The 19,451-nt window shown below is 42.4% G+C and overlaps 1 protein-coding gene across 1 annotated transcript in view; it reads right to left on the bottom strand.

Moving 5' to 3' along the window:
• Nucleotides 1-19,224, bottom strand: part of LOC145350971 (N-lysine methyltransferase SMYD2-like) — a 46,455-nt gene extending 27,231 nt beyond the window's left edge. Inside the window, exons 1-4 of the mRNA XM_080200519.1 lie at nt 18,798-19,224; nt 9,938-10,001; nt 4,787-4,897; nt 1,219-1,279 (exon numbers count right to left, since the gene is read on the bottom strand). Coding sequence (XP_080056645.1) covers nt 1,219-1,279; nt 4,787-4,897; nt 9,938-10,001; nt 18,798-18,946 — 385 coding nt within the window. The 5' untranslated portion in view covers nt 18,947-19,224. The remainder of the gene's footprint in view (nt 1-1,218; nt 1,280-4,786; nt 4,898-9,937; nt 10,002-18,797) is intronic.
• Nucleotides 19,225-19,451: the final 227 nt, after the last annotated feature.

The raw sequence follows: 19,451 nt of genomic DNA, 5'->3' as shown, positions 1-19,451 counted from the left end.
TTCTCCAAGAGAAAGCGCATCCTGTTGAGGCAGTGATAGAAAAGCCCCAACAAGATTACGTATGGTGAATAGGCTTCACTGTATAGAGGAGAAGCCTTCCATGAGGTCTAATCTAACCATTTCAATATCCTCATCGCCAAGACATATGAGAGAGATTGTCTTTGGTGAATCAAAACTTTGAGCAGTGCAAAACCAGCAGCAATTATCTTGAATAAATTCCCTACGGATCCCCAAAGGAAATATTGAGGAGCTAGTGCAACTCCCTTGGCCTCTGATTCAAAATGCATTGTGGTCTAATTTCCTTTAAAAGTGACTTGTGTTTTTTTCCCCTCAGAAGGTAACAGGTGAGGCACTAGCCTTCAAGATTACACTTTCCCATCATAAGTCTACCTCAAAACAGGACACAGTTCAGAGAAAAATCCTAGACCCCAAAGTATGAAACATTAAGGCTGCAAACCTTTCCCTTATTATTTATGAGGTATGGTCAAGCTTCAGTAAAAGGTAAACACAGAGAAACAGACAGTCCCACTGAGATAAAAGCTTAGAAGCAACACTTTGGAAAGTGGCATAATCAGAACAAATGCAATGGAGACGAAGGAACTAAGAGAAAAGGATGGAGTCCTTACAGGATGTGGGGTGTGAAGAACTGAGTTATGCAGACAACCTGATCTCAAAAGAACAAAGAACAGTACTGCACAGGAACAGCTCTTCAGCCCTCCAAGTCTGGGTCAGCCATGTTGTCCTATCTAGACCAACTGCTTGTATCCCTCTATTCCCTGTCTGCTCATGTGTCTATCCAGGTAAGTCTTAAAATGTCACTAATGTATCTGCCTCAACCACCTCAGCTGGCAGTGCATTCCAGGCCCCCACTGCCCTCTGCACAAAAAATTTCCTTCGCACATCTCCACTGTACCTTTCCCTCTTTGTAATTGTCATTTTCCCCAGGGCAGAAAAGCTTCCAACAGTTCATCCCATCTATTCCCCACATAATTTTATAAAATTCTATCATGTCACCCCCTCGGCCTCCATCTTTCCAGGGAGAACAATTCCAGTTTATTTCAACCTCTCCTTATAGCTAATACCCTCCTCAAAGTATTAACAGCATCATGTTGAAGGGAACATGGCAGATTATTTTCTTTTATTAATTTTGATTCAAAAAACATTTTAAAAAAAATCACAGTAATCCAGTTTTGGCTTCACACTGCAAGAAATACTTACGTGACTCAAACTCACTAACACTCAGTAATTCCTCTGAAGGCGTTTTCTCTGGGTGCATTTTCTAGATAACAGAACAAAGTGCAACAACATTTAGAAGTGTATTTATTACAGCAAGGGTTTAATTTGGCAAGAGTCAGAGTGATGTTGTTTAAAAGACCAATCTAATAACATTAATATTCATGTCAAAGCTGAGTTACTCATTATATAAAAATCATTGGAATAGAGAGCTTGAAGGAGGAGCCAATTAATGCCCTTGGCAACTGCAGTTTTCTAGATCCCTCTTGTTCTTAAAACTGCAAGATGCTTCATATTAAGATCAGTCAGAGACCAATTATAGTCTCCTGTCCTCAGAGATAGTTTACTGCATTAATATTTTCTGTACATTGTTCAAATTTCACAACTTACAGCATTTTTCTAAATACTGTACACATGCCCAGTAAGTTGAGAAATAAAGAAATCGCAGGTAATAATAGATTGTGGGCAGAGCTTCACATCAAGTTCTTGAAACTACATATTGACAGCATGCCCAAACATCCGTTCCCTTGAAAAGCAAAATTACTTTTCTATAAAAACCACTTTGCCAAGGCGCAGCTCTATGACGCTACCCAACCTCCAGTATGTCATCCAGCTGCCCACAGTTTAGTTTGAGCACTGCACTCCTTATATTTACAAGGCTTGGTATTTCAAAAAAAAAACTAAAGCAGTGGCGGCATAATAAATCTGAAAGTTCAATTTTCACATCAAAAGGGACAGCAAATGGAAGCTGAAGAGGGTTAACTGGGATTCAATCAAATAAACCCTTTACAACTTTGACCACATACGAGTTGGCGCAAATTAATAATTGGCCTTCTGCAATATTTACCAGCCTGATGGGAAAAATCAGCCCCCATATTGGGGAAACCAGCTCTAGATACGTCACAATGCAAAATTGGGATTGATCCTACAGTTGTTTCCAAACAGGTTCAACAGCTGTTATTTAAAATACAGTGTATTCTAGATTCAACATTTAATGTCATTTTTAAATTTAAAATCTTGCTATCCATTGGAGCACCTTAAAACTGAGATGTCACTGTTTCAAAATACTATTTTGACGTTCTGAATAAAGATTAATGAGGCCACTTGCATGACTAACTGACAAGTATCCTTTAGTTAACTGAAACATTACTATAGTCCGATGGAATGCCTGAATTGTTGGAACTCATCAGCGCAATTAATATTTTGTTTATAAATATGCACATCAAGGGCCCCGCTTTAAATTCTTTGGTCATCGAAAAGAATCACAGAATGAGACTATTCACTCCACCATGCCAGCGACCACACAGATTAAAAACTAAACATACCAAAAGAGGTCAAAACATACAATGAATCAAGCAGGGGACTTTTAATAACTTCTTTGTTTCTCTATTTTCTCAGTTCACCCTTTGTCTCAAAGACAGTGGGTCAAATCTTATGACTCAAACTGGGACAGCGATAGTTTCAGCCTTCCAGTATCTCACCTGGAATATGCAGCACTGAGCAGGCCATTCAATCCAACTGGTTTAGGCCCCATGTGGGGATCCTCCCGTCCTAACAACATAACCTGTTCTTTTCACCCTCACACGTTTGTCTAGCTTTCCCCCTTGAATACATCTATATTATTCAGTTCTTAGTAACCAAGTTCACATTCCAACAACTCCCTGGCAAAGTTTCTCCTGAATCTCCATTTGAATTAGCTGGTAACTATCTTGTCTTTATGGCTCCGATCCATGGTAGATGGAAACAAGACTGGATTTTCATTTCTGGGTCAGTGAAGAATGAAGAAGTTGCAGCTTGCCCATACAAGTGAGGGAGATAGAGGGTACCTCAAAAGATTATATTTTCACCTTTCAGAAGATTATATTTTCCTTTTTTGTTTCTACAAACTTTTAAAGAGAAGCAGCCACACCTGCCAGATCACCACAGGAGGAGAGGATACCCATCCACATGGCAGCCGGTGATCACAATTGTGGCAATGCAGTTAGGGTGGCTGCAGGGTAACAGAACCTTAAACTGGTTCTGGAGGATTGCCCGCAATTTGCTTCCAGCCACGGCTGGCTAAAAAATTCTAGTCAGCCTCTGATCATTAAGGAATCTTCCAATTACGTTAACAATCTGTTCACTGCAATTGATCAAGTAGCCGTTACTCCTGAACTGCCTCCTTAAAAATTTAGGCATTTAGTGGGAAGATGGTGGCATATCTCCCTGCCGGTTGATGCTGGAAAATGTTAGGCACACCAATCTCCCTTGTCGCATCCTGCAGGCTTCCAAAGCATGATCGTATTCTTTAACAGGTCAGATTGCACTGCGGTAATGGGGAAACCATCAACATTCACCACTGGTACTCTACTGAAACACTAGCAATTTGGAAGTCTAATATGTACAATAAGAGAGCAGCACAGTGGCAAGCACTGCTGTCTCATAGCGCCAGGGGTCCAGATTCAATTTTGGCCTTGGATGGCCATCTGTGTGGAGTCTGCACGTTCTCCCTGTGTCTGTGTGGATTTCCTCCAATTGTCTCTGTTTCTTCCCACAGTCCAAAGACGTGCAGGTTAGATAGGTTGGCCATGCCAAATTGCCACCTAGTGCCCAAAGGTGTGCAAGTTTGGAGGATTAGCAGAGTATATACATGGGGTTACAGGAATAGGGTCTGTGTAAGATGCCTTGTCATAGAGTCAGTGCAGTCTCAATGAGCCAAATGGCTTCCTCCTGCACTGTAGCTTTTCTGTAATAACATGGTAATATAGAATTTGCTATCAGTGACTCTAGGCTGGCCCCAGAGGGTGCACTGTTGAAGTCACCACCACAGAGAATCTTAGAATTCCTACAGTGAAGGTCATCCAGCCCATCAAGTCTGCACTGACCACAATCCCACTCATGCCCTATTCCCATAACCCATGCATTTATGCTAGATAATCCCCCTGACACTAAGGGGGATTAAGTAGGCAAATCCCCAAGCAAATTAGTGAAATGAAAAATATCTTCCAAAGCTGGGACTCCTGGAATATTTGTCAGAACAGTGGAAAATTCCCTTCAGAGATTGCTAGATCTTTTTGGCCAATATCAAAAGCGAATGGTACTGACTGCTAAAATCTAGCCCATTCTCTCCCTAGTCAACCCTCAAAGCCTCTTCACTTATTGCTGATAAGTATAATCTCTCAGTTCATCCTTGTAGAATGTTTTTTGTACCTTTTCTCTTTCCACTATACATTTTTTGTAATATGGAGACTCGTACTGTGCATTGTCTAGACAACTAATTTCAGTGAGCTATACTGTTATCATTGTAGGGAAGGAGAGGGAGGAGAAACATACATAATCCTAACCTCATTAGATATCGAGCACAAACACTTCCAGCACAAGTGAGTCATCGAGTAATAGTCACAAGCTGGAATTTCAGCCAATTTCTAACCTCACGTCACAACCATTCCACATCAAGAGGGGCTAACTCAGCAGAGATAATTAACTGTCTAGTCAGTATTTTGACACCACAGCTGTTGCTGCCCTCCCAACTGACAACGTCAGTAATACCATTTTGTCGGTTCTTCCATCTCACCTGTTTGACCAGAATTCTTGCCACCAGCCGGACTGTCTCTGAGGGGTTCCAGTTTTGTCCGAATTTACTCAGGGAAGAACATTCCAGTTTGTGCATTGGCCAGTCAGCTTTCTGCAAAGAAAAGAGATTATACATTTCAAAGTTAAGATTCCAAACATTTTAATGAAGAACCTCAGCACACTGCTCTAATTTAAACTGAATTCTAACACAGCAAATGGACTCAATTAATTTTTACTACAGGAGTTTCCAATCCAATCCACAAACAGAAATCAGAAATGTCCAACAAATTCACTTATCTTTCTTAATCGCACGCCAAGAGGAATGGGTGGGATGAATCTGCCTTAATCCTATTCCCAAAATGTGATCTAAATATTCTGGAGGTGTCAGCAGAGATCATGTTATTCCATTCAAATTCACAAGAATCTCAGACTTTGTAGCAATTAATTAAAAAGCCATCAAAATATTCAGCCGCATTGGAATTCAGCACAGAACATTTACTGCATGGGATAACTCAACCTATTCCATCTTTCTGTTTGGGCAGCATTCTGTTTCCCTTCAATTGTTTTTCCTTTATCTATCCTTGGGAAGCTTGCATGAGCTTTGAGGGAAGTACTCCCAGTTCTCCAGTGCACAAGACTGGAGTGGCCACTCTCCTCAGACAACCTGAACAGAGGGCATTTTGATGATGATAGCTGCCACTGTAATAACTGCCCACGAGGTCAGATGTACTGTAAATCACTGGATTATCAAGAACAGTAACTCTGCCTAATTTTGGGATGAGCCCTGGATAAGAATGTGGAGAGCAGAAAGATTGTGAAAAGGGAGTGAATTGGGCTTTGATCCATCTGTATTCAGTATCATTCAAGATTCAAGGTACTGCGGTAGTATGTACCCTCAGGCAGCAACACTTTGATGACATTCATACTTGGACTGATAGGTAGTAACATTTGTAGCGCATTAGTGCCAGACAACGACCATGTTCTATAAGAGAGAATCTAACTACCTCTGCTTGGCCTTCAATGGCATTACCAACACTGAATCAGCAACAATCCACATCCTGGGGAGTTATCACTGGCCAGCCAAATACTCTGGCCACAAGAGCAGGTCAGAGACTGGGAATTCTGTGGGGAATAACTTACTCTCTTGCCTTCTGATCCTGTCCACCATCTACAAAAAGAAGTGTGATACAATATTTTCCATGTGCCTGGATGAGTACAGCTCCAACAACACTCAAGAAGCTAGACACCACTCAGGACAAAGGAGCCCACTTGATTAACATCCTACCCACGACCAGTAGGTATTAATGCCATTGCGCACTATTTACATGGTGCACTGCAATAACTCACCAAGCCTTCAAAAGCACCCTCCAAACCTATAATACTTACCATCTATAAAGGACAAGGCAACAAATGTATAGGAACACTACCCGCTGCAAGTTCCCCTCCAAATCATTCATCATCTGAACATGGAACCATATCACTGTTTCTTCACTGTCGCCGAGTCAAAATCCTGGAACTTTTCCTGAAGGACACTCTGGGTGTTCCTGTGGCACATGGATTCAAATAGGTGGCTTGCCACCTCAACCTTGTCTCTTGCAATCAGGTGCTAGGCCCCATCATCACTGAGGATGGAAATACCAGTGGAATCTCCTCTTCCTGTTTGTTGTTTAGTTGTCCTCCACCATTCAATACCGATTGCAGTAGGGTTGTAGATCTTTGGTCTGATTCACTGGTCATGGAATCATTTACCTCTGTCTACATCATTAACATGCATAAGACTGTGCTCAAACTTCACAAGGTTGGCACCTCATTTTGAGATACATCGGGTGCTTTAGGCATTGAGGGGGAGCTGCTGGTCCAGGAGATGACAGTGATTGAATACAATTCTGTTGCTCCTGATCATCCACAGTGCCTTATGGATAACCACTTTTCAGCTTCTAGAACAGTTCTGAAGCTATCCTATCTAGCAGGGTGGTAATGTCGCAACAGAGATCACCCTCAGTTTGAGATAAAAACAGAAAATGCTGGAAATACTCAGCAGGTCAGAGAAGTCAGAGAAGCCAGAGAAAAAGACTGATGGCCTTTCATCTGATCTCCATGGATCTTCCCTAGCCTCTCGAGTATTTCCAGCACATTCTGGTTTTATTTCAGATTTCCACTATCTTACTTTCATTCTCAGTTTAAAGATGGGCCAGTGACATATAGATTGCTGGAGGGTAGGGCTGGCAGAGGAAGGAAAATACATAACTGCAGCATGCAGCAAATCAATATTCTCAAAACTAGACCAATGTACGACTCAACACAACAGAAGACTCACATCAATTAGATGGACAACGTTCAGTGTTACAGGTTAATGTCAGCACTTCATCATAGAGGAAAGATAGAAAAGCAACTGATTTTAAGTAAGTGAAGGGGAGTTGAAAAACAAAAGAGAAAGTCTGTGCATGGATGGAGGGCTGGAGAGATTCAAGCAAAAGAAGATTTTGCGGTAACAGGCAAATTAAGAGAACCAAAAGGTGTATCCAGGTGAGGTGTGAATGGCTGGATTGCAAAATTCACAAATGAAAACAAAATGAAAGCAGACATGGCGATCTAACATTGCTGAATATTGTGCTGTCCTTGAGCCTGCAGTGGAACACTAGCAGGTCAAGGACAGAAAGGTCAGACTGGGAAGAAGATGCAGAATTCAAATAAGCGACAGGAACTCACAAACTGAACAGGGGTATTCTACAAAACAGTAACCCAGTCTGAGCTTGGTCTCTCAAATGTAGAAGAAACACACTGAAAGCAGTGAATATACTCTTTTGTTCCAAAATCTGATCTCAAGCGAAAGTTTACTGAATGTTTTGTGCCTGCCTTCACACAAGTTTCATACCACCAATAGACCACAACCCACAAGCTAAAATCATAGAATATTACAGTGCAGAAGGAGGCCATTTGGCCCACTGATTTTGCACCAACCACAATGCCATCCAGGCCCTATCCCCATAACCCCATGCATTTACCCGAGCTAGTTCCTCTGACACTAAGGAGCAATTTAGCATGACCAATCCACCTAACCCACACATCTTTGGATAGTAGAAGGAAACTGGAGCACCTGGAGGAAACCCACGCAGACATGGGGAGAATGTGCAAACTCCACATAGACAGTGACCCAAACTGGGAATCGAACTCAGGTCCCTTGCGCTGTGAGGCAGCTGAGGTTGCAAAGAGATGCAACCTCTCTGTCCAAGTCCAAGTCTTGCCAATGCTTTATTATTTCCCTACAGTGTAGGGAAGTGTGAAGTTATTCACTTTGGTCAGGAGAATAGAAAAGCAGAATACTTTTTAAAAGGTATGAGACTTGTAAGTGTTGATTAAGAGACTTGGATGTACTTACGCAAGGAACACAGGAAACTTAGTACGCAGGTACAGCAATCAGTTAGAAAGGTAAATAGCACGTTGGCCTTTTTTGCAAGAAGATTCGAGTACAAGTCTTACAACAGCTGTACAGGTTTTCTTCAGACCACATCTGGAATACTGTGAGACGTTTTGGCCTCCACATTTAAAAAAGGATATATTTATTCAGTACAGTGAAGGTTCATTGGATTGGCCCCTGCGAAGGAGGAATGCTCTATGTTGAAAGGCCGAGTAAATTGGTCTTCTACTCTCTGGAGTCTAGAAAAATGAGAAGTGGCCTCATTGAAATCTACAAAATTCTGAGGGGATTTGAAAGGGTGGATGTTGAGAGATTGTTTCTGTCACCCGGAGTTGAAAACACAAGGTCACAGGCTAAGAAGTCAATAATTTGGGACGGAGATGAGCAGAAATTATTTCACTCAAATGGTTGCAAATCTTTGGAATTCTCTATCCCAGAGCATTGTGGATGCTCCATTGATTTGATTTACTATTGTCACATGTCTAAGTATACAGTGAAAAGTATTGTTTCTTGCATGCTACGTAAAGCATACCGTTCACAGAAAAGGAGAGAGTGCAGAATGCAGTGTTATAGTCATAGTTAGGGTGGAGAGAAAAATCAACTTAATGTAAAGTAGGTCCATTCAAAAGTCTGATGACAGCAGGGAAGAAGCTGCTCGAGTCGGTTGATGCGTATCATCAGATTTTTGTATTTCTTTCCCCCGATGGAAGAAGGTGGAAGAGAGTATGTCCAGGGCGTGTGGGGTTCTTAATTATGTTGGCCGTTTTTCCAAGGCAACGAGGAATGTACACAGTGTCAGTGGATGGAAGGCTGGTTTGAGTGATGGACTGGGCTACATTCACGACCTTTTGTAGTTTCTTGTGTACATTTAAGGCTGGCATTGATAGAGTTTTGCTCTCAGGAAATTAAGATTTATGGGAACAGGTGGGAAAATGAGTTGAAACCCAAGATAGGCTATGAACATATCGAATGGAGGAACAGAGTTGATGGGCCATACAGTCTACTCCTGTTCCTATTGTGTTCCAATATTCTTAATGATTAAAAGTTCCTTTAGGTTTATCCTATCAAAAAGATAATGACTCCAAAACCAAGTCCAATGGTATGCTCGCTCAGTATCCCCATTTTACACAAAACTTGCTTCTTAGCAATCAAGAGAAGAATCCAAGGTTCATTTTGTACTTCCTTTCAGGAAACATGAAAACCAATTTGTCACTGTGATCTTTGTGGCAGGGTAGCTCACTTATCCTGGGATATTCCTCATCAATGCAGCCTAGTGCTCCTACTTGGGCCATCAGAGGAACAGCACTTGCATACCAAAGTTTTAATGCTGTGAGCTCAGTTACTGCTGATCGGTCACTGGCATATCGTCGAATCCCTACAGTACAGAAGGAGGCCATTTGGCCCATCGAGTCTGCACCGATCACAATCTCAACCTGGCACTCTTTTTGTAACCTCACAAATTTAACCTGTTCAGCACCTGACACTAGGTCAATTTAGCACGGCCAGTCAACCTAACCCAGACCTTTGGACTGGGTGAAGAAACCGGAGCACCCAGAGGACACCCACGTAGACATGGGAAGAACATAGACTCCACACAGATGGTGACCCAATGCTGGAATTGAACCCGGGTCCCTGTCACTGAGGCAGCCATGCTAACTACTGTGCTACTATGCCGTTCACTGCATTACAGAAATGTTTTGATGAATACTGCAGATCACAAGTGTGGAATCTTACCTGGCAGGTTACATTGCAGTAGAATGCTAGTTTACAACGACCACACTTTGCCAAACCTTCTTTACTGCAAGGATAAAAAGAAAACAAGTTAACGAGGTAGTCTAAACCATCATCTGGGTCACAGGTTTTGCAGGAGTAGCTTAAATAGGAAACCTGCAGTGTGCGTTACTAACTCTCCAGATACAGTATGTAGCAAAGGTACCAGAATTGTGCATAAAATGTTCTGGATGCAGTGAAAATGTCCATTGCTGAACAGCACATTTATCCCATCACATACCAGAAAACATTAAAGACTATTGACTTTGTACAGCATCTCGTCCCATACATAGAGGAAACCTGACCCAATTTAAGTAGGTCAATCCAAAAAGGGAAGTTTGCAAACCTGGAAATGACAGTCGTCAAAAAACAACTTCAAGGGCTTCTGGCTCGAATGCCGTAGTTTACAAATCTAAAATTTCAAAGTGAGTGATTCAAAATAATGCAGTGCTTGAGCTTCCTCCTCCTCTTCTTATATTCAATAATAGAGTCAGTCACAGATGAGTCTGGAGAGTTTCAGGTATAAGGAGAAGTTGAATAAACTCAGATAGTTTTCAAAGACATAGGCTGAGGGGGCAACCTAATAGAAGCCAACAACATTATGAGAGACATAGATAGAGTGGATAGTCGGAGGCTTTCTCCCCCAGGGTGGAAGAGTTGACTATAAAAGAGGGCACAGGTTTAAGGAGAGAGGTGGCAAGTTTAGGGGAGACATGTGGGGAAACTTTATCACACAGATGGTGGTGGGTGCCTGGAATCCACTGCCACTGGAGGTAGTGGAAGCAGGCATATTAGCAACATTCAAGGTACATCAAGATAGACACATGAACAGCAAGGAAACAGTGATAGAAACAGTGAATCGGTACGGGCTTGGTGAGCCGTAGGGCCTGCTCCCGTGATGCATTGTTCTTTGAGTAGTAACATTCCTGTCACAGTCAGAAGGTTGTCTGTTCACATTGCACTTTTGAGACTTGAGCAGTGAATTTAGACCAATGTTCTAATCTGTTACTGAAGGATAGTAAACAGGTGGCTACAAAAGATCCCATGGCACAATCCAAAGGAGCATAAGGGAGTTTCTCCTGTGCCCCAGACAATATTTACCCTTTAACCAGCATCACTAAGACAATTGTCTCTGAGAGAAAAGCTCTGCAGGACTACAAACAAAAGGCAGGGTAATATTAGGCAGGACGCTCTTGCAGAGAGCTAGAATGGAAACAGTTGGCTGAATGGTCTCCTGTGCTGTAACCACTTGATAATTCTATATGGGGCAAATATAGCTGTCATGATATGGGTATGCTGGCGTTGGACTGGCGTAAACACAGTGAAAAGTCTGACAACACCAGGTTTTAGTCCAACCTGGTTGGACTAAAACCTGGTGTTGTCAGACTTTTCACTGCAAATATAGCTATACAGAGCTAGGTCACAGATCAGGAGTGATATCACTGAGTGGCAGGATCTGCTTGAGGGGCCAACCTGTCTTGTTCTGTTGCTCTGCAGCTAATCAGTTGAAACTCTGCACTGACCTGGAAAACGTGTAAATCATCACAGCTTTCATATGCTGCAAGATTTAAAATTCTACAATCCCATAGGAATTCTTTCAAACGTGGCAGCATAGCCAGAACAACCTCAGATGCATAACTATCTATCTCCGACATTCAGTTCTGAATGAGCCAAGGTTTCCACTTATTGGGAAGACAAAGGTCATTGTCTACAGCCTCAACCAGCACAGGCTGTTCTCTTGCCACCATTTCTCTGCTCTGTCCTGGTTACTGTCTCAAGCTGACCTAGATTATTAGCAATGTGTCTGGTCTAGTTACCAGAAGTGGAGCTTCCCACTCCCGATTCTCTCCAACTCCCACATCTGGTGGGTTACTGATGTTGTCAAGTGCACGATAACTGTTACGGTGAAGTCGATAAAATGGGATGCCACCTGAAGCTAACAATGCACACAACAAGCTGCAAAAACAAGAGCTCCAAATGCTCTAATAACTGGCTGACAAATTTAAAATGTGGTAAGAAGGTGCACAACTGTGATGTTGCAGCTGCCCCATCCTTCAAAGCGTTTGGCAACACATTCAACACAAAGTTGTGAATTATAACCAAAAGCTGTGCAAGACCATCCCTAACTCCAGTTTGCAATGAGATGGTGGTGGTGGTGGTGGTGGTAATGTGACACTGGTGGTGAGTCACACTGACAAGCATCTCTCCAATAGAATATTACGGCTGTGATTGATGGGATTTCTCTCTCATCATCTCACTGATTTCTAATAGCTCACTGAGTGCCTCTCACACCTACATTTTGTTGCTGTTTTATCTTTTTAATTAATTTAAAATGTACTTTAAAATTCTGGTGAAATCAAATACACTGATTAAAATATGCAAAAAACCACATCAGGCTCTCCTCTGTCTCTGTTCAATTTTTTTTATCCCTGGGCTCCATTGCCAGCCTCCCACTTTCCACAGTCTAAAACGGAAGCTCATCTAAAACTCTGTTGCTCATTGACCAATCACTACCTCAGGATGCTGAGGTGCCAGGATTTAATAACACCTATCCCAGCCTTGCCCCTCTCTGTGTAACCTCCTCCAGCCCCACAACCCTCCCTGCAACTTTGCACTGCCCTCCAACTCGAGCCTTTTCTGCACTGCGCCCCTCCAATCCCTTTTTTATCTCCACATTAGGCCCCAAGCTTCAGACGTTCCTCCTTAAACCTCTGACTCCTCCTTTAAAAGACAGTCTAAAAAACCCCTCACTGTATGGCCACGTTTTTAGTCACTTGCCCAAAAACATTCCTTCTTGGTTCAGTGTCAACGGTGGTCTAATTATGCACCTGTAGAGTACCAGGAGTTAAGGTTGTGCGAGTGCACGCTTGGGCATTGATTATATTAAAAAGGTTTGGTTTGCCATAATCACAAGTAGTTTTTTTTGTTATACTAAAGAGGTTGACAACTTTATTATGACTCCTCTCAACAGTCACTCACATCTCAACCAAAATTACATCTCAGGTGCTCAAACAGTAACTCCGCACCCACTAAAATTGATTTGTCTTTTCAGAACTAGTTCCCGTATGAACACATACACTAACATTAAAAATAGACTGAAGATTCCATGGCAGACCCAAGTCTTTCCAAAAATGTAATTTTAACTTTGCATATTTCAAACAGCACCACTGATGCACTGAAACACATCTGGAAACATCTCAACAAATATTTTGATTGATCACACATCCTTGAGTGCACAATTCACATTTCTCTCTCTCTCAACTTTTAAAACAGCATAAAATGCTTGCTCATGGCTTTGGGCCTTTCCTGTCAAGGGGATGGTTGCATTCATGATCAAACCTGACAACATTTCAAAAACCAAACAGGGAAGGGAATGATTTAGAAAACAAGCATTTATTTTCCTTTCTTTCGCAATAAGAATCACCACTGCATTTGTGCATTATGCTACCTCCCTGCAGCGTGACCCAATTGTGGAAACTGCTGTATCAGCACAGTGGTAAACACTGCTGCCTCACAGCACCAGGGACCCAGGTTCAATTCCCAGCTTGGGTCACTGTGCGGACTTTGCACGTTCTCCGCGGGTTTCCCCTGGGTGCTCCGGTTTCCTCCCACAGTCCAAAAGACACGCTAGTTAGGTGCATTGGCCGTGCTAAATTCTCCCTCAGTGCATCTGAACAGACGCCGGACTGTGGCAATTAGAGGATTTTCGCAGTAACTTCATTGCAGTGTTAATGTAAGCCTACTGTGACACTAATAAATAAACTTTTAACGTGTGAAACGAAATCGGAGCATTGACAGTTCAGACAGCAATACATCAACTCCCCAGTTGAGGCTATGTTTGGTGAAGATATGAAAAAGGACAAGAAAACATGAAAATGCTGAAACTGGAAAGGAAGAACTAGTTCCCTGCATGACTAAATGCAGAGCTTGAAAAGAAAGAAGCTGACTAAAAATGTTAGATGCATTATTCAATAGAGAACCAAACCGAATGCATAAAGTATAAAGGAGAAGTAAACATGGAAATATGGGGATGGGGGTGCGGGAAAATGAATGAGGGGCACCATGAAAAAGCAGCTGAAAAGTCTGACTAGGGTTTTACCATTTATAGATTTAGCAGGAGTGGGCAGGGCTGAGACATTAAATGAATCTCTATCAGTCCTGACTGAAGAGGATCTTGCCAATGCCATAATAAAAGGAAGAGACAGAAATTGGGTGGGATAAAATTGCACGTACTCAACATGTCAGCAGCATTCAAAGTCAAAAAGTCACCTCACTGGATGGGCAGCACAAGATTAGTAAGGGGTGAATGGGTGGAGATAGAGGCAGCTCTGGCCAGCGAGTTCCACACCTCCTTAGATAAGGGAAGAGGGCCAGAGAACTATTGTACATGGTGCTCTCTTCTTCAAACAGAAAGAGGGGCAAACCCAATACAGGACAGTCAATCTAGCATTAGCAGCAGGGAATCTATTCAAGAGAATACTCAACCACAAAACTAATTGTCATTTGGAAGAATATGAGAGGTGGTGGCCTAGTGGTATTATTGCTGGACTATTAATCCTGAAACTCAGCTAATGCCTTGAGGATCTGGGCTTAAATCCTGCCACAGCAGCTGGTGGAATTTGAATTCAATAAAAAAAACTGGGACTAAGAATCTACTGATGACCATAAAACCATTGCCAATTGTTGGAAAAATCCCATCTGGTTCACTAATGCCCTTTAGGGAAGGAAATCTGCTGTCCTTACCTGCTCTGGTCTACAGGTGATTCCAGAGTCACAGCAACATGGTTGATTCAACTGCACTTGGGCAACTGGGGATGGTCAATAGGCTAATGGCCAGCCAGCAACACCCATGTCCCACAAATGAATAAGAAAAATGTCAGCCAGCAAGGATCTGTTAAAAGCAATTAAGGTAATCAAAGGGTTTCGGTTCTTTGCTGAAAGAACTGAGTGTTGATGGAGATAGTGCAGTGGATTTTTTTTTATTCATTCGTGGGACATGGGTGTCACTGGCTGGCCAGCATTTATTACCCAGCCCTAGTTGGACTAAGTGGCTTGTTAGGTCATTTCAAAGGCCAGTTAAGAGTCAACCACATTGCTGTGGTTCTGGAGTCACATGTAGACTTGGCCAGGTAAAGGCGGCAGATTCCATCCTTAAGTGACAAGTGAACATTTGTGCAATCGAGCTTTCAAAATGCACATAATAGACCTTGCTAGCAAAATTGAAACCCATGAAATCAAAGTGGTAGTGACAGCACAGATACAAAATTGGCAGTCAGTGCTGATGAACCATTATTTTCCAGGCCGGACGGAAGTATAAAAAGCGGTGTCATCCAAGGCTTGATGTTAGCATCACTATTACATTTGATTTACATACATGGACTCATGCACACAGGGCTCAATTTCAAAGTTTGCTAATAAATTGAAACTTAGAAACAGTGAGGCAATTACTAGCAGAGCTTCAGGAGACAGACTGGTGAAATAGGAAAACACACGACAGATACAATTTAACAAAGAATTGTAAAGTGATACCTACTAGTAGGAAGAACGAGAGGAGACAATATCAACTAAATGGTACAATTTAAAGGCACTGCAGCAACAGTGGGACAGAGGAAGAAGACGATGCATAAATCATTGATATTGGCAGGAATGTTGAGCAAGTTGTTTAAAAAAAGGAATACAGAGTCTTCAGCTTTATAAACAGAACTATAATTCACAAAAGCAATAGAATTGTGCTTAAATAAAATCACTGGGTAGACCCACTTGTGACCAACCTTCAGGAAAGATGCCAATGTCTTGGCGAGGTGGTACAGGAGCTTTACTAGAATGGTACCGGGGAGTTGAAAACTCAGTTATATAGGCAGACAGGGAACAGTCCCAGCATCTTAGAGCAGAGAATTTCAGGGGGAGTACGAACAGGAAATGTTCAAAATCATAAGGTTTTTTTAAAGAAAAGCAAATAAATAGTTTCCAGAGATAGAAGTGTCAATAAGTAGAGGATAAAGTTAACTGACTTCAGAGGTAAGATGAGCAGCATTTTTGTTTAAATTAGTCTGCCCTGGAATATTCTGCATGCTTGAAAGGGTGGAGGAGGCAGATTCAGATTCTTTCCGAAAGAACATTAGATAAATATTAAAAGGACAATATTGCCGGGTTATGAAGAAAGAGCAGGGGAATGGGAACAGCATGATGGGACAGATGACTTCCTCTGTATTCAGTGAGCCTACATATGAACTAGGAATTAGGAGTAGCCACGAGCCCCTTGAGCCTGCTCCTCCATTCAATAAGATCATGGCTGATCTGACTGGAACCTCAATCCCACATTCCTACCTCCCCCCCCCCCACAAATAATCTTTCACCCTCTTGTTAATCAAGAGTCAATGTGGATTTGCCTTAAAATATTCAAAAATTCTACCTTTTGAGGAAGACTGCTCCAGAGACTCTCAATCCTCAGAAAACATTTCTCCTCATCTCCGTCTCAAATAAGCAATTCTAATTTTAAAAAGTGGCCCTCAGTTCTAGATTCTCCCAACAAGAGGAAATATCCACTCCACATCCACCTAATACTCCTCAAGATCTTAAAAGTTTCAATCCAATCACCTCTTACTCTTCTCAACTCTAGTACATAGAACATTACAGCGCAGAACAGGCCCTTCGGCCCACGATGTTGCGCCGACCAGTTACAAAAACAATGACCCACTAGCCTATACCAATCCCTTTTCGTCCATAAACCTATCCAGAGATCTCTTAAACGCCCCCAAACTAGACGCATTTACAACTGCAGCAGGCAGGGCATTCCAATCCCTCACCACCCGCTGGGTAAAGAACCTACCCCTGACATCCGTCCTGTAGCTACCCAGATACCACTCCAATCTTTCCTCATAAGATAATCTGCCCAATCCTGGTAATTGTCCAGAAGACCTTCTCTGAACTGCTTCTAACATATTTAGATGTTTCATTAAATAAGGAGAGCAATACTATACACAGCACTCTCAATGTGGTCTCACCAATGTCCTGTACAAATAAAGTACAGCCTCTCTACTTTTATAATCAATTCCCCTCACAATAAACAATAACACTTTCTTTATTATTTGCTGTAGCTGTACCGTAATTTGTGATTCATGTACTAGGACATCTAGATCCCTCTGCACCTTACAGCTTTGAAATCGCTCACCATTTAAATAAGTTTTCATATTCTTCCTGCCAAAATGGACAATTCCATATTTTCTGACATTACGTACCAGTAGGCTGTGTTTACTTTCAGGCTGGCACATAAATTGGATCACAATATCAACAGCATTTAGATGAAAACATCATGGCCGGAACTTTACCACCTCACCCACTTTGATTCCGTAATGGGCCAGGGTCCAACAATGGAAATCTCCAATGACTTTGGGTGGGAATTTATGGTCTCACTCGAGCAAGGACATAAAATCCCACCCCACGTTTTAATACAGCCACAAACTCAAGCAAGACAATAAGCAATACAAAATGGCTGAACACATACATATATGATCAGGCTCCCAACCACCAGAGGGCGATAACATAAGGCAAAGAAAACAATTGCTTTTATCCATTTGACATCTACAGCAGCAATTGAGCACTAAAGCCAGGCCATTCAGCCCATCATGCCTAGGCCCACTCCCCTGCTCTTTCCCTTCATCCTGCAAATTTTCCTACTTCAAGTATTTATCCAATTCTCTTTTGAAAATTACTATTGAATCAATATCTATCACCATTTAAAGATAGTGAATTCCAGGCCATCACAACTCCCTGCTCAAAAATGTTCTCATCTACTCTCTGGTTATCTTATATTTGAATCTGGTTACATAAGAGTTAAAACATGTTCCACTTATCAAAATCCTTCATAATTTTGGAAATTCAAATGAATCTCCCCTTAGCCTTCCTGATTCCAAAAAGAATCCCAGTCTCTCTCAAATCTCTCCCCATCCCTAGAATCATTTTAGTACATGATTCTCATTTCTCAATGTCTGGAATTACAACAGTGACTATGCTTCAAAGAAAAAAGTAGTGTTTCATTAGCTGCAGAACATATAGGGACATTAAGGTTGTTAAAAAAGGTCTTACAGCCTCTCATTTCCATTATTCAATCTTAGAGAACCTTCAGATTCCATACCAATGATAGAATTCATGGTTAAACCCATTCCCACTCTATTTAAGAACGTTAACTCAGTAAAACAAAAATGCAAGCACTAAGGAATAAGGATGACATTTGGAAAACTCAAGAGCTCAAAAGTAGTTACCCCCCCCCCCCCCAAGAATAATGATACAAATGAAGCTATATTGGGCAGCACAGTGCTGCCTCACTGCACCAGAGACCCAGGTTTGATTCCCAATGGGTCACAGCCTGTGCAGAGTCCATACATTCTCCCCGTGTCTGCATGGGTTTCCTCTAGGTGCTCCAGTTTCCTCCCACAGTCCAAAACATGTGCTGCTTAGGTGCATTGGCTATGCTAAATTCTCCCTTAGTGTACCCAAACAGGCACCACAGTGTGGCAACCAGGGGATTTTTGCAGCAACTTCATTGCAGTGTTAATGTAAGCCCACTTGTGACACTAATGAATAAACAAACTTAAGCATCTGAATAACTATTAGATCTTTAACCACACATGCCCATGAAGAACAGTTGAGAAGATTACACTAAAACGCTTCGGGTACACTGCAACCCACGTGAGCTCAACTGTACATAACTAGGAGCCGGTGTGAGAGAGCTATACACTGTGGGATTCCAGTCATTATTCAGACTGAAGCAATGAGGCAAGCTGGAACAAACAGCTCACACACACATACACTGCAATCCACTTACCGAGCAAAGCAGAATTCACAGTGATTCCCCCGCTCATTGACAGTCAGGACATGGGTGTAAGCCGGGCAGGTGAAGACCAGCTCTCCTATGCCGAAGTTTTTGCGAGCCTGCAGCCCCCGTCCTTTGCCCTGGCTCAGGAATCTCTCCATGGCCCCGGGGCGCTGGGTGAAGCCAGGGCCGGCTGGATGCACTCACTGCTCCTTCCCTACTCCCCCCCACACACACACACACACACACACACTAGGTCCCGGGTGGCCCAGCCTCTCGCCGCCTCTTCACTTTGTTTTTCTCCTCAGCGATCAGACTCCATTGCTGCCGCTCCAGAACCCCTCTTCTCCTCCCTCACTCTCTCACACACTCCGCGGCCGCCCAGCTCCAGCTACTTAAATGGAAGCGGCTCAGCGCTCATTGCTGCAGTCAGCTCGCTTCCCTGCACCCCCCAGGTCCAAGTGCTCGCTCGCCTTCCTCAAACATCTGCTGTAGACCAGAGGGGAACTGAGACAAAACCTTCTCACACTCGTTTATCTCTTTCTCTCTCGCAATCTCAGTGAAAAACACAAAACCTAGTTTTCAAAACACAATCTTAGAAAATATGTTTTTTTTTTCAGTGTGTGTAAACTGTATTACCTTTTTCTGTTTAAAATAATAGGTTTG

The sequence above is a fragment of the Carcharhinus amblyrhynchos genome, chromosome 12 (genome assembly GCF_965287045.1).
Source record: "Carcharhinus amblyrhynchos chromosome 12, sCarAmb.v2.hapA, whole genome shotgun sequence".
NCBI classification, from domain to species: Eukaryota; Metazoa; Chordata; class Chondrichthyes; order Carcharhiniformes; family Carcharhinidae; genus Carcharhinus; species Carcharhinus amblyrhynchos.
Note: the sequence above shows the minus strand (reverse complement) of the source record. Positions and strands in the feature narration are given on the sequence as shown.